General features: G+C 37.6%; 1 protein-coding gene across 1 annotated transcript in view; it reads left to right on the top strand.

The window, feature by feature from the left end:
• LOC150079657 (medium-chain acyl-CoA ligase ACSF2, mitochondrial-like) overlaps window positions 1-15512 on the top strand; it is a 118428-nt gene that overhangs the window by 87443 nt on the left and 15473 nt on the right. The window contains exons 12-13 of the mRNA XM_090383155.1: window positions 7915-8022; window positions 14546-14694. Coding sequence (XP_090239281.1) covers window positions 7915-8022; window positions 14546-14694 — 257 coding nt within the window. The remainder of the gene's footprint in view (window positions 1-7914; window positions 8023-14545; window positions 14695-15512) is intronic.

Here is a 15512-nt window from a genome sequence, read left to right on the forward strand (position 1 = left end):
GCTTGCTTTTGCAGTCAAACTTGGGGACACTTGGGTCCCTCCAGTAACAGAAACCTACTATTGACCATTGAGGACTTAGGTTCACATCTCTAATTGCGCAGTTATCTAATATGAGCATCCAGTTAAAATATTTCTATTTACTTTTGATAATTTTAATGTTTGCTAGGCTCTATGTATTTTATTTTATTTTTTTAATGTTATTATTGTATCTTCTGATTTGTGTTCGTAAACATTTTGGTTGAAAGATTCCAAATAAAACAAAAAAAAACTACAGTGTGTTCCGTTTTGATATGTTTAATCTGTGTTGCATCATATTATTTCTTCATTATGTAATTTATAAATTAAAATATTAAAATTATATCTTGATATCATGATGTAATAATATATAATAAGATTAGCATAGGAAACATAACTTGAACATTGCTTTAAATAGTTAAAGCTCTTCTTGTGTCACATGCATGTTCTGTACAGTTTGTACAATCAAAAGTTTAAGATGGATATCTTTTTTTATATATATAAACAAAGCCAGACTTTATGTTTTCATTCTTGAAACAACTACCGTCCCACTTTCACGACAGTGGGACTGTTAGTAATTCTGGGTATAACCTCCATGCACAAGTACATGGTGGGTGCCCACCCCAGGTGTAAACCAATGTAAGCAGGGGTCGAGGTGTGGTGCCCACACCACATGGAGGAATGCCACCTCTGCTATGTTACCAGGCAGTACTAGGTGGTAGATGACTCTCATCAACCGGTACAATACCACCACTTTGCTTATTGGAGGCTTGCAGTGGTGGAATCCATGTTTAGTCTCTAGAGCTAAGTTCCGGTCAACCCTTCCCTATCTCTTCCATCATGCAGTGTGATTAATGACTATTGAGGTTATGATGAACATTGTGGTGAGATCCAATATTCCTTACCTTTCGAGGGTACAGCTCTAAAACGGTGTTCACATCCGGCTGCTAGTTAGTACGCCGGACCGAACCTATTGGTAACTCTCTAGGAGGCTTCCGGATCACTAGTGTATAATCTTGCTACCTCTACTATTCCATATAGTGACTGGAGGGAGTCCGAGTAGTGTGTATGCAGAGAGCATTGTCGAGGCCATGTTATGTCAAGGATCTGGGTATATTCTTACCATGTGTACACCATATCCAAAAATTTCATTACTTCATACAGCATGTCCCACCCGCTTTTTCTTACTATTGAATACACCATGAATTGTCAAACTAATAGAGCAAGCTTATCTGCGAAAAGATCTAAACCTCCCAAGCACTTTCTAGTTCTTTTCACAAATATACGTGGTCTCAATTCTAATCTCAACGATGTCCATTTCCACATGCAGTCTGCCAGATCCCATGTACTTTTTCTGACAGAATCTCAGTTATTGGTTAATTCAACTACTTTTCATCTCAGTTGCCCAAATTATTCGCTGTATGATTCCTTTTGCCTCAAAGGTGGTACTTGTGCATATGTCCATTCTGATATTCCCTGTCAGAGACTTGGCAATTTGGAATCTCCTCTCTTTGATCTTCTCTGGCTTAAAATCTCTTTACCTCATTGGGTCAAATTCATCTGTTGTCTCTAGTGTTCTCCCAACTCCACTAATCACTTGGAGTTCTTTGACCCTCTCTTTGCAACTTGACTTTCTCCAGTCCAACTTGCCTAACAGTGAGGTAATTTTCCTTGGTGATTTTAACGTTCACAACTCCAGCTGGCTTCCATTTTCTAGTCACACCGACCCAGCTGGTCGAGATGCTGAGGCTTTTGCAATTATTAATGACCTTGCACAGACTGTTCATTTACCTACAAGAATACCAGACAGTCCTAATCATACAGCCAACACGTTTGATCTTTTTTTCACAAACAACCCCTTCCAAGTACACAGTCGAAGTTAGAGGTCCATTAGGCACTTCAGATCACAACTTGGTGATTGTCTCTTCTCCAATGGAGCCTTTATCTCATGGCTGTTCCCAACCTTGTGTTGTTTGACATTACAAGAATGCAAAATGGGATGACCTGCGAGATTTCTTTTCTTCTTTTCCTTGGTCGGATTACTGTTTAAAAACTTCTGATGTCAACTTTGCTCAGATTGTGTCAGTAAAATTATTCTTGCAGGAATGGAATCCTTTATCCTACACTACTCTTTAAAATCTCGTCCTTTATCTAAACCTTGGTTTTCCAATAAATGTGCTAAGGCTGTTCAAGAGAAGAATGTTGCATATTGTAATTGGCTTGTTTCTAATTCTTCAGTTTCATTTTCTGCCTACACCAAAGCTCGCAACAATTGTAAAGCAGTTATTAATCAGTCCAAACTAGAGTTTGAACAGGCTAAGAGTAGAAAACTTGCTTCTTGCCCTAATGGTAGCCGAGCATTCTGGTCTCTTGCCAAAGCTATTGGCCGCAACTTTTGCCCATCTCTGCTCCCACCTCTGTCCAAACCAGATGGTTCTGTTGTCACTTCAGCCAAGGATAAAGCTGATCTGCTAGCATCCCATTTTTCTTTGAGCTCATGTATTAATGATCTTGGTAAAACACCTCCCACCATTCCCAACACGCTCCATTCAATGCCCCCTGTGGTCTTCCGTCAAAAGGATGTCAGAAGAATTTTGACAAATCTTGATGCTAAGAAAGCTGCAGGTCCTGATGGTATTTCTCCACTAGTTCTCAAAACCTGTGCTCTTGAACTTACTCCTGTTCTTTGTCACCTCTTTTCACTTTCTTCTTCCAAAGGTGTTTTTCCTTCTGCTTGGAAATTTGCTCATATCCAGCCAGTTCCTAAAAAGGGTGACAAATCCCTCCCATCCAATTATCGTCCCATTGCAATTACTTCTACTCTTTCTAAAGTATTGGAGAAATCAATTAATCGCCAACTCTTAAACTATCTAGAAACCTTCCGTCTGATCAACGATCGCCAGTATGGATTCCGTCAGTGTCGATCCACTAGTGATATTCTGCCTATGTTATCCATTTATGGACTAATTCAATGGGAAGATTCGGTGAAACACAAGTAGTTGCTCTTGATATCTCAAAGGCTTTTGATCATGTTTGGCATAAAGGTCTTCTAAACAAGCTTCCATTTTATGGTTTGCCAACTGTTTTTACTAATTGGTTATCCAGTTTTCTCTCTGATCGCTCACTGAGGGTGACAGTAGATGGCTCTCTGTCTTCTAACTTCTCCACTAATGCCAGTGTCCCCCAAGGTTCGGTTCTTTCCCCCACTCTTTTCCTCTTGTATATTAATGACCTTCTTCCATTGACTGGAAATTCTATCCATAGTTTTGCTGATGATAGCACATTGCATTCTTATTTTCCATTTAGAGAAACCTTGCCCTGCTCAATCAGCTTCAACTTCTCGAAAATCTGCTACGAATTCCTTAAATGCCGATTTTCAGGTAATTCTCCAGTGGGGCAAAGACAACTTAGTTGATTTCAACCCTTCTAAAACTCAGTCTTGTCTTATATCTTGCAAAAAGGATTCTTCTGGTCCTATACTTATCTTTAGTGACACTCCAATTTCTAGGCAAAATGGTATATCTCTTTTGGGGTTTACCCTGACTTCTAATCCTCTTGGCACAAGCACATTACAAATATTGCTTTCTCTGCATCTAAAAAACTTGGTTTTCTCTTTCACTCTCGGTGTTACTTTTCTTCCAAACAGCTGCTCGCGCTGTATAAATCGCAAATCCGCCCTGCCATGGAATATTGTTCCCACATCTGGGGTGGTGCCCCCAAAACCGCTCTCAGGCTGCTTGATTCCATTCAGAAGAGGGCAGTTAGGTTAATTAATGATTCATCTCTAACATAGTCTCTCCACTCGCTGTCTCATAGACATACTGTTTCTGCTGCATGCCTCTTCTACAGATACTTCCATGGGCACTGTTCTTCTGAATTGGCTTCTATAATTCCCACTGTCCAACTTCAAACTCACAGAACCAACTTTTCATCTTCCTTGTTTATTCATTCAACTGCCGTTTTCTGGAACAACCTTCCTTCATACGTATTTCCTGAAAATTTCAGTCTACAGAAGTTCAAGCCTATGTTAACAAATATCTTCTTTCGTCTTCTCAACCTCCAACCGAAGCACGGTACTAAGTACTGTAGGTTCTAATACCTCTCGTGTTTGGAGTTTACATAAAAAAAAAAAAAAAAAAAAAAACTAGAATGAAACAGGAGAGACTGCTTCTACAGAGAAGGGATACACTTAAATAGAAAGGGTGCAAGGATATTTGTTGATGCTATTGAGGCAGTGTTATGTGGGTTGGTAAACTACTAGCTTGGGGGAAATATACGGACTAAAAGATTAACAGTAGCTGCTGGCAGAGGCAAAGGTGAAAGCGATTCTTGCACTGCTTATATTGGAATGAGCAGTAGCCTGGAAAACAAGATGCAGGAGATTTCAGAGACTGCTGGGAGTCATTGCGGTACAAGTAAACATATGGGTTGTGTTAGGGTAGCTAGAATAGGAACAGGTGCATGTATACTTGCATATACATCAATGCTCGGAGCTTGGTAAATAAATTTGATGAATTTGAGGTGTTAGTCAAAACATCAAAGGCAGATATTGTTGGGATATCAGAGACTTAGTATCACGCAGATATGAGGAATGCAGAATTGGAATTTGGGAAGTACGATATGTACAGGAATGGAGGAGGGGTTATGCTATTAGTTAAGAAACACATAAAATCTAAGGAAGTGCATCCAATTGACATGGGTGGGCATGTGCAATGTTGAGTCAGTTTGGTGTGACGTAACCATTGGCAAAGCAAAATTGAGAATAGGAGTGTATTATAGGCCTAATGACTATAATCAATACAATGAACAACTGTACAGAGAAATAGTGTGCCAGTAAATGAGAACGTCTTTTAATGGAGAATTTTAACTTTCCAGATATTGTCAGGAATTTGTGGGTTGATCACTCACACACTAGCAATGCATTTGTGGATTTATTGGATGATTGTTTTCTATAGCAGCATGTTCAAGAGGCAACTGGAGGGTGTAATACTCTTCATCTGATTATATTCTCAGTAGTGATTCTTCATGCATTAAGAATCTGCATATAAAGGAACCACTAGGTGGCAGTGATCACAGTGTGCTGAATTGGGATTTACTCAGAGGTAACTACCATCAGGGGAAAAGGGAAGAGTTTTTGCTTTCGTAAAGGTGACTACGGTGGTCTGAGACAGTATTTAAATTCTATACGGTGGGACCAACTGATGATGTTACCAACAGCGAATTCAAAATGAGAGGCATTCAGAGAATTAATCTTGGAAGCTACTAGGCTTTACATACCAACTAAGAAATATTGTTCAAGGTTTAGACCTAAATGGATGTCAGATGAACTAATTAGACATGTGACAGAGAAGAAAAATGCATGGAATACATATAAATTAATGGTGACATGGAAGCCTATGATAGATATAAGATGGTCTGTTACCAAGTCACAAAGGAGATTAGGCAGGCAATGGCAGATTATTAGCCACCTCCGTAGCCAGGTGGGAAGGAGCAGCAGTGCGTAGCACACTCTTCTTGATTAGATCGGGGTTCGAGCCCGTCACCACCAAGATGAGAAAAGGTCAGGGAATGCCCACCGCATATCCCGGAGCAATATGGCCTTAGTTGCTAATGCTCCTAAAAACCAAATAACAAACAAACAGCAGATTATGAGAAATCTTTGGCGAAGGATGCAAAGAAAAACAGCAAAGAGTTCTTTACCTATGTAAACTCTAGAAGGAAAGGGATGAATCAGATTGGTCCACTAGATATTGATGGTTCAACTGTTGATGAACTGTTGTTGTTGAAACTAAATGTGTATTTTACATCTACATTCACACATGAGGAGTTATTCGGGGAGAGGAATGCCAGAGGTGAATTCAACTCTGGCAGTGAGCTAGATGATTTTGTAATAACTGAGATGAATGTGGAGGAGAAATTGTTGAAGATAAACATAAAAAAGGCACCTGAGGCAGATGGGATCCATCCGGTTATATTAAAGGAGGCAGCAAAGGAAGCAAGCAAACAATTAGCCATAATTATGAGAGCTTTTTTGGATTCAGGGAAGGTACCCACGGACTGGAGATGTGCAAATGTGACCCCAATTCACAAAGGAGGATCAATGGGCGACACAAGTAATTATAGATCCGTTAGTTTAACTTCTGTTCCAGGGAAATTAATGGAGGCACTGGTTAAAGAAGCACTGCAGGATCATCTAAACAAGACTTCAGTTATAGCTCGGATACAGCATGGTTTTGTTAAGGGGAAGTCTTGTCTGACCAATTTTATTGGATACTATGATGTGGTCACAAAGGAACTGGATGCAGGGAATAACTTTGATATCATATATTTGGATCTTAGAAAGGCTTTTGATACTGTTGCACATGGAAGACTGCTGCACAAATTGGAGCAGTGTGGTATTGGAGGCAAATTGCTGTTATGGATAAAGGGATGGTTGAGTGGAAGAAGAGAGAGAGTGATAATCAATGAACACTACTCTTCGTGGACTAATGTTATTAGTGGAGTCCGTCAGGGTTCAGTGTTGGGTCCATTGTTGTTTTCTGTATTTATAAATGATATTGATAATAGTATATCAGGCTTAAGTCCAAGTTTGCAGACGATACGAAGGTTGGCAGGGTTGTTATGGACACTAATGACAGTACGCTTGTGTAACAGGATCTAGAAAAGTTGAGCAGATGGGCTGAGAGGTGGCAAATGAAGTTTAACATTGACAAATGTAAAGTACTACATATGGAAAGCCGTAATCCCCAGAGTAACATATCAGCTCTGTGGTACTACACTGACAGTAGTAGAGAATGAAAAGGACCTGGGGGTAATTGTGCAGGCAGATATGAAGTTTTCTGAGCAGTGCAGATAGTCTGCAAGAGTAGCTCGTGGTGTCTTGTCAATGATATACAGGAATTTTTTCAGCAGGGATAAGGAGGTGATTATCCACTTGTATAAGGCAATGGTCAGGCCACACCCTGACCATTGCCTTATACAAGCAGATTTTTGGAGTTCGTGAGTGTTATTACTATATTGTTGATTTAGGTTTGGTTACAAAAAAAGGAAAAGGTTTCTTTATTTTTTGTTCCATTTCTTAACCTGAACGACCTTAAATAGTAGGTTAGGAAATAATAGGAAAAGAAAGAAAGATTCTTTATATATATATAGTGAATAGCTATTGAAGTGTTGATGGACGTCGTGATACGTGTGTATCCGCACGAATATCTTTAAAAATAAAAGTACAGTAATAAAAAATTTAATATTTTGTTAATAAACAATTTATGCGCTAGTCCACCCATGATTCTAAAGAAAAAAGGTTAGGCTATCCCCTCCATTTCGGGAGGGGTTCAAGCTCCTATGGGATTCAAGTGGAAGCAACCTGACCTTTTTTTTCACTATTAGGGTATATTATTGAACAAGAAAATAAAAATACAGTCATAAAAAAATTTATTTTTTTATGAATGTATTTCTAAATATGACTGTGATTCTAAAGAAAAAAGGTTAGGTTACCCCCCTCTGCTTCGAGAGGGGTTCAAGCTCCCGCGTGGGAGTAACCTGATCTTTTTGCATCATTATGGAAGGTGTTCATTAGGGCAAGTTACCATTAGTGCTTCTGAGTGATACTAAGCCGATGTTATCGTGTGTTGTGTTTGCACACCACACGATACCTGTCAATCATTATATCGTTCTCGACTTTGTTCCAGACCGATAACACCTACCGTCTGTTTACCGAGCAAGCAGCGCTAGAGTGCCATATCAGAAAACTAATTTTCCACGTAATAAGTTATCTGTTTCTCGTCATTCTCATGTTGGCTTTCTTTACCTTCGCCAATTTTTTCAGTATCTGATAAGTTTAAACTAGATAACTAAAAGTTTGATAATTGCAACTCTGTTTAATAATTTATTTGTTTACAGATTGGATATGGGATTACTGAGATGAGTCCTGCTGTGACACTAAGTATGCCATCTGACAGCATAAAAAAGAGAACTAAAACTGTTGGTAGACCATTAGATCATACAGAGGTATGTTGTTGAACAGTATAAAAATTAATGATTTTAAAATGAAATTAGTTAACCTGATAACAGGTGCATTGAGGGTGATTTTTGTTTTCATATTTTAGCTGTTTTGCACTCTAAAACTATTCACCAGGGCCGGTTACTGATCCTGGGGGGGAGTGCATATTGGTCCCCAATTGAAAAGATTGGGGAGGGAGAGCCCAATTCTTCACCTCTTGATTAACCACTGCTCTTGTTAATTAAACATTGATTGGGATATTACAATATGTGAATAATATATACAGGGTGTTTCAGTTAAACGTTTCAGAACTTCTAAGAGGGGTAGGGTACATCCTGACAACTCGAAATCATATAGCAATGTGGGGTTGGAAATGCTTTCCTGAAGCGGTGTTGTACACAGAAGCACCATAAAAAGAAAAGAGACCGCAAGTGAGAAATCGTTTTAATAATACATGAAAAGAAGCAAAAGGTACATGGATTAAAGTAAGTGTTCGAAGTTTCTTCCACGGGCTACAATGCACGCCTCACATCTCCGACGCATGGACATCCGAACATTCTGGAATACTCCAGGCGAATTTCGAATTTCTTCGGCAGCTACTGCGATTCTTGCAACCAGCTCCTCAGCATTGTCAACAGGGGTGTCATAAACTAGCGATTTCATATGACCCCAGAAATAAAAATCAAGACATGATAGGTCGGGTGACCGAGCAGGCCAACACACGGGACCACCACGTTAGATCCACTGTTGACCAAATGTGACATCCAGGTAGTTACGAACATCGCTATAATGGGCAGGGGCTCCATCGTGTTGGAACCACATTGTCTGTTGCGTCGATGCAGAAATCTGTTCATCTCTCAAAAGTTGTGGCAATACTTTCTGCAGAAAGATCAAGTAGATAGGTCCGGTTAGACGACACGGTAACAGGTAAGGTCCGATGAGGTGATCTCCCATAATACCGGCCCATACATTGACCGAAAATCGAATCTGTGCTGCACGACGTCGTATTGCATGCGGGTTCTCGACCGCCCAGATATGGTCGTTATGCGTGTTGAAAATTCCTTCCCTTGTGAAGGATGCCTCATCGGAAAACAACACTTCAGCAGGAAAAAGGGGATTTGTAGCACATTTTCCAAGGTACCGCTGTGCGAAAGCAATACGAGGTTGAAGAAACTTCGAACACTTACTTTAATCCATGTACCTTTTGCTTCTTTTCATGTATTATTAAAACGATTTCTCACTTACGGTCTCTTTTCTTTTTATGGTGCTTCTGTGTACAACACCGCTTCAGGAAAGCATTTCCGACCCCACATTGCTATATGATTTCGAGTTGTCAGGATGTACCCTACCCCTCTTAGAAGTTCTGAAACGTTTAACTGAAACACCCTGTATATATATATTTTTTGTCCTGTCCAAGGTTCAAAACTCAGACCATTGTCTACAAACAGGATTTTGAAGTAGGTTTATTATCCACAGCACAACAATAAACTGTCAAAAAAGTGTCAAGTAAACTAATTTTATTTCTTAAATTAGTTGTTCTTTTTTCCATGATTAACATAAGTGAATTATTTTTATCTAATCAATTAAATACTAATTGATTAACTAATGATATTAAAATAATTAGTATTAGTACTGGAAATTGACGCAAGAAAGCATGCCTCACCTGTCAGGTAGTTTTTTTAGCTGATGCTCTATAGATGTTTTAATTTTTATTTCTTAAATCATTTGAAGTTGTTCCTTTTCTGTGATAACAGAAGTGAATTATCATTCATTAATCAATTACTAATTGATTAACTAATGACAAAAATAATTGATATAAAAATAAAAATTGATTAACTAATACTAATTATAAAAATAATTAGTATTAGTATAAGTATTAACAGTGGCATTTGATGCAAGAAAGCAAGCTTATAGAGCATCAGCCAAAAAAACTACCCGCCTCACCTGTCCATCCCCCTCCAATAATTTTTCTAGTTCTTTCTTGAATTTATTCAAACCAGATGTAAGTTTGTTCCAACAACTACTCACTGTCAGAAGGCAAACTTCTGCACATCTATCCTGCAACCACCCTTCAACTAAAATTTATGCCCTCTCGTGTGTATAGTCTTAGCAAGAGGCAGAATGCCACGAGCATCGGGCTTGCTCAGTCCATTCAAGGCTTTAAACACCTCAAATCATATCTCTTCACACTTGCCTATTGCCTATTCTTCAGATGCAGCAATTTACAGAACTGAAACTTTTCTTGGTAAGAGCACCCTTGTGTTCCCTTCACCAATTTTGTTGCCTTTCTCTGCATCCATTCCTGCAGACCACCTACATCCTACCAAAAATGAGGCTTCCATATCTGTATATAGTACTCAAGATTCAGCCTAATCATGGCCTTATATAAAGGGATAATCACCTCCTTATCCCTGCTAGTTTGTTGTAGTTTGTGTAGCAGTCTTTTATGGGCAACAGTATCAAAAACCTTCCTGAAATCCAACTATATGATATCAAAATTATTTTTTGCATCCAGTTTCTTTACTGCATCATAGTATCAATCAGATTAGTCACAAAAGACTGTTTTTTAACAAATTCCATGATGTGACTGCAGTACTGTCTAGATGGACCTATATTACTTCTTTAACAAGTGACTCCATTATTTTCCTTGGAACAGGTGCTATGAGTGCCATTCACACATCTCCAGTCCACAGGGACCTCCACTGAGTCCAAGGATGCTCTCATAATTATGACTAAGGGTTTGCTTACATCCATTGCCACCACCTTCAATATAGCTGGATAGATCCCATCCACCCCAGGTGCCTTTCTTATGTTTAACTTCAATGATTTCTCCTCCACTTTGCTCTCAGTTATTACAAAATCATTTAGCTCCCTGCCTTGAACTTATTTAAGTTGCTGTCCTCCACTTCCCACAGAATTCCTTGTGTGTGAATATAGATGTGAAATACTCATTCAGTTTGTCAGCTATCTGAGCAGGAGCATCAACACTCGAACCATTGATTCACCCCCTTCCTTCTAGAGTTTATATAAGTAAAGAAGTCTTTGCTGTTTTTCTTTCCATTCTTTGCCAAAGATTTCTCATTATCTGCCTTTGTTTACCTAACCTCCTTTGTGACTTGATTACAGACTAGCTTCTATCTACAATAGGCTTCTGTATCGCCTGATAATTTCTATGCATTTTTGTTCTCTACCACAAGTCTCATCATTTCATTTAGGTCTAAGCCTTGAACAGTATTTCTTAATTGTTATGAAAAGCCTAGTAGCTTCTATGATTATTTCCCTGAATGCTTTCTATTTAGAATTTACTGTGATTACATCATCAGTTTGTTAGCAGTCTATACAAAATTTAAAAACTGTCTGAGACCACTGTAGTCACTCTTATAAAGCAAAAGCCTTTTCCTTTACCCTTGGTAGTAGTTGTCTTTAAGTAAATTCCACATCGGTACACTGTGACCACTACCACCCAGTGGATCTTTTACCTGCAAGTTCTTAATGCATGAAGAATCACTGCTGATACTGCTTCCTCTTGTAGCTGCTGTAGAAAACAGTCTTCCAATAAATCCCCAAAAGACATGCTAGTGCATGATTGACCAACCCACAAATTCCAGTCAATATCTGGAGAGTTTAAATCCCTCATTATAAGTCATCCGGATTTACTGACCCACTTTCTCTATCTAGTAGTTTGGTATGCTCATCATGGTCATTAGGCCTATAACACACTCCTACTGTCATTTTTGTCTTTCTAGTGCTTATGTTACACCAAACTGACTCGACATTTCACTGGCCATCCACGTCAACTGGATGCATCCTTCAATTCAATATGCTTCTTAATTAAGAGCATAACCCCTCCCTTCTCCTGTCGTGTCTGTTTTTCGTGTACACCTTGTACTTCACGTATACATTGTACTCCCCATATTCAAATTCACCATTGCTTATGTCTCAGTGACACCATGTCTCTGATATCCCTACAATGTCTGCATTTAATGACTTAATCAGTACTTACAATCATTGTAATAGGTTTTATTGTACAGTAAGACACCGGTATCCACGGAGGATATGTTCCGAGACCTACCATGGATGGCTGAAACCGTGGATATAAGCAAACACCTGCTGACCCCATATATAACGTGATTTTTTTGTACATACACATAATTTTGTACATATGTATAATAAAGTTTAATTGATAAATTAAATACACAGTAAGACATTACCAACATTAAATACAGTAATAACAAAGTACAGCAGACTCTCAATTTACTGGGATTGTATTAACCAGGACACTTCGACTTCAAATTAAAAAAAAAAAAAAAGAAATCAACCAGAAATCATAAAATTGAAGTAATAACTAGAATAGGTATAAACAGATATTTTGCAAGTTGCAAATAAGCAACAAGAACTGGCATTGTAAGTCATCATTGGGAGATTAGTATACCTATTATCTTGCAACCCCCCCCCCAGTGTCTTCACACCTACCACTCAAAACAAAAAAAAAAGAGAGGCCAAATGTTTATGTTGAGTACACTGTGTCAATTGTTGTGTTCCATTGCACTGCAAAAGGACAAATTTTGTTTCGTTATTTGTCAGAGATGTCGGAATTTTTTTTTTTTTATAGTAACTATTTTTTTTTTTTTTTTTTTGTTTAGAAATTGCAAAAATGATGGGCAAATGCAAGAGTTGTGCTTTCAAATTAAACAAAAACTTGAAATTATTCAAAAGTTTGAAAACGGTGCATCCATTAAATCTCTAAAGAACCATTATAATGTTGGTGACCAAATAATATGCGACATTATAAAAAATAAAGGGAAGCATCGTATTGGACATGCGAGTAGTACGTGTTAAGTTTTTTCATTTTTTTCCATAGTTAACCACGGGTAACTGACTCAGCGGATACGAGGAGGGGGGGAAACAACTGTGTATCCAAATTGCAGGTTAAAAAGTACATAAATGTTGAAGAAAATAAAAAAAATGAGATGTTATATGCACACTTCTGATTTCCATCCATTACAAATAATGTGTTGCAATTAAATAACAGGAAAAGTAGCTAAATAAAGTTGGTGTTGATATCCAGCATACGAATGTTAGACATTTATAATTCTCACATTTTAATTTGTTTTTTAATTTTTTTTTCCATTCCAGTAAGCTTTATCTTAAGAGGTATAGTACACATTTTTCTATGCAAAGTAACTTCAACAAAATTTGTACTCTTCCAAATGCACACAAGTTCACTCTACAGCAAAAATATCCATAGTGTTGACTTACTGACAGAAAGGCAAGTCATCATTTTATTAACTCTTTTCCATGCTTAAGACATCTGCTCCTATTGCACAAACTTGTTTTCATAATGCTGAAGAACTAAAACATAATAGTGGGTGCAAGTTACCTCCATAATGGATAAAATTAAACAAGGGTACATATTTGTTGTACATATTTAAACAAGAGTATGTATGTATTTGCAAAAATATGTACAAGAAAAATTACATTATTGTTGCAGTTTAAAGCATTTGTTATTGCAAAAAAGTTTTGGGTTTACGTATATTTCACTTGCTATAACTGTGGAATTTCCTCATATTTAATGTTATTAAATTGACAGTACATTAATATCCATCATGGGCTGTATATCCATAGTGTTGATTAACAACATAACAACACTCTTCCACTGGATCTTTTAGACAATACTGAAAAACTTATTTCCTGACTTCTTGTTATAAAAACATAAGGCTAGCAATGTGTCTTCCAGTTTTATTTTATCTTTTTGATGTCTAATTTTTGTTTTCCTTTAACAAAGGATATCGACAAATTGTTACTTTCGGATATGTTTGCAGTATCCTAAAAGATGTCATTCTGCTATCTTGCTTTACCTTGTATTCATTTTGTTTGATTGCATTTCGTGAATCAACTGAAATCCATTACCTTTCTTTTTTTTTTGGCTGATGCTGTATACGCTTGCTTTCTTGCATCATATGCCTCTGCTAATGCTAATGTCCTGCTTTAAGTTTGGGAATAGCCATACTTAAAAAAGGACACCAAAGTAAAACCATCATGTCAAATGAAGAGAACAGGTGGGTACAGCATGAAGAGGGTGTTTTTGTCAGTCAGAATTGCTGAATGGCAAGTGTTTTCATGTTGGTCAAATTTTGTCATTTTCAGTATACAAAACAAATGAGAAAAACAAATGTTTATTCAAAGCAGCTTTCTGTTAGACTGGTGCTTAAAAACAAGTTAAAACTTGGTACATGTAGGCACATGCTCAAAAGATGACATAAGTTATGCTCACCATCTTTTAGCTGTTGGCATGCATTCAAGAATTATAAGATCATTCATTGAACTTTTTAATCAAACCTTAAACAAATTAGCCTGAGAATACACACTTGTACAGACATAATACACCAGCATACCATATGAACTAGCACACTACATTATGACCAAAGATAGTCAATGTACCAAAAACTCTGAAAAAATTGCCTAGCCAATTACTGAAAATCAAATTAAGGACAACTCTGTTCAAGGCTTTAAAATATTTTTTATTTTCAGATTAAAATAATTGATCATAATGGTAAAATTGTTCCAGTGGGTACTCAAGGTGAAATTTGTTGTCGTGGTGCTGGTACATTTTTGGGCTACTGGGACGATAAAGTTAAGACAGATGAAGTATTAGATTCTTCTAGGTGGTATCATAGTGGGTAAGTGCTATAAAAGAGAAAACTGCATTATATTAAAAATTTAGCTTAAATCTGTATGTTAACTTAAAATTGTATTAATTCCTGAAACTCCAGTAATTCATGTACGTGACTAGCCATTAGTGAATCTATGTGGCTGATGTGCTCATAAAAGATTTAGCTGTGGCCTTAATGCTTACAGTTGCTTGAACTTAATTTTTTTCCAAATGAGATAAACCAAGGCAACATCCCAAATAGCAGTTTTTTTTGTTTTTTTTTTTCAAATTTGCACAATCCTTTGTGAATGTTTCTTGTACACATTCCTTTGTGAATAATAATTGCATTATCACACAGCACAGGGTTTTGAACTAGCATCCTACAGACTAATTGCAGGAAGCAGTACCCTTGTAAGGGGCTCACATCTGGTGAGTATGGGCTTGGCACATCCAAGGTCCTGGGCTGGATATCATCATTCTCTTTCTTGATGATTCCCTTCTACTTCTGACTCTTGTTTTCTCTCTCTCTCTCTCTCTCTCTCTCTCTCAGGGTAATTCAGAATTTTTTTTTTTTTTTTGGCTGGTGCAGCATAAGCCTCAGGCTTCCTTGCACTATATAGCTAATAATAATAAAATCAACAGGCATATTATGTTGTTGGCAGATTTGTAGGGAACTGCCTAATGGTCACACTATGTCATATTTTGTAATAAATTTTGCTTTCTGAATTCCTGTCAGTTGTGACTGGAATGTGTTTTATGTTATTTACTGTGGTCTGGTGTAGTCATTTCTTTGGTATCAATTAAATGAACTTACATCCATTTCTCTGATGTCAGAACATTTTTTTT

Source organism: Mastigoproctus giganteus, chromosome 10, assembly GCF_048544385.1.
Source record: "Mastigoproctus giganteus isolate SK-2022 chromosome 10, ASM4854438v1, whole genome shotgun sequence".
Lineage (NCBI taxonomy): Eukaryota > Metazoa > Arthropoda > Arachnida > Uropygi > Thelyphonidae > Mastigoproctus > Mastigoproctus giganteus.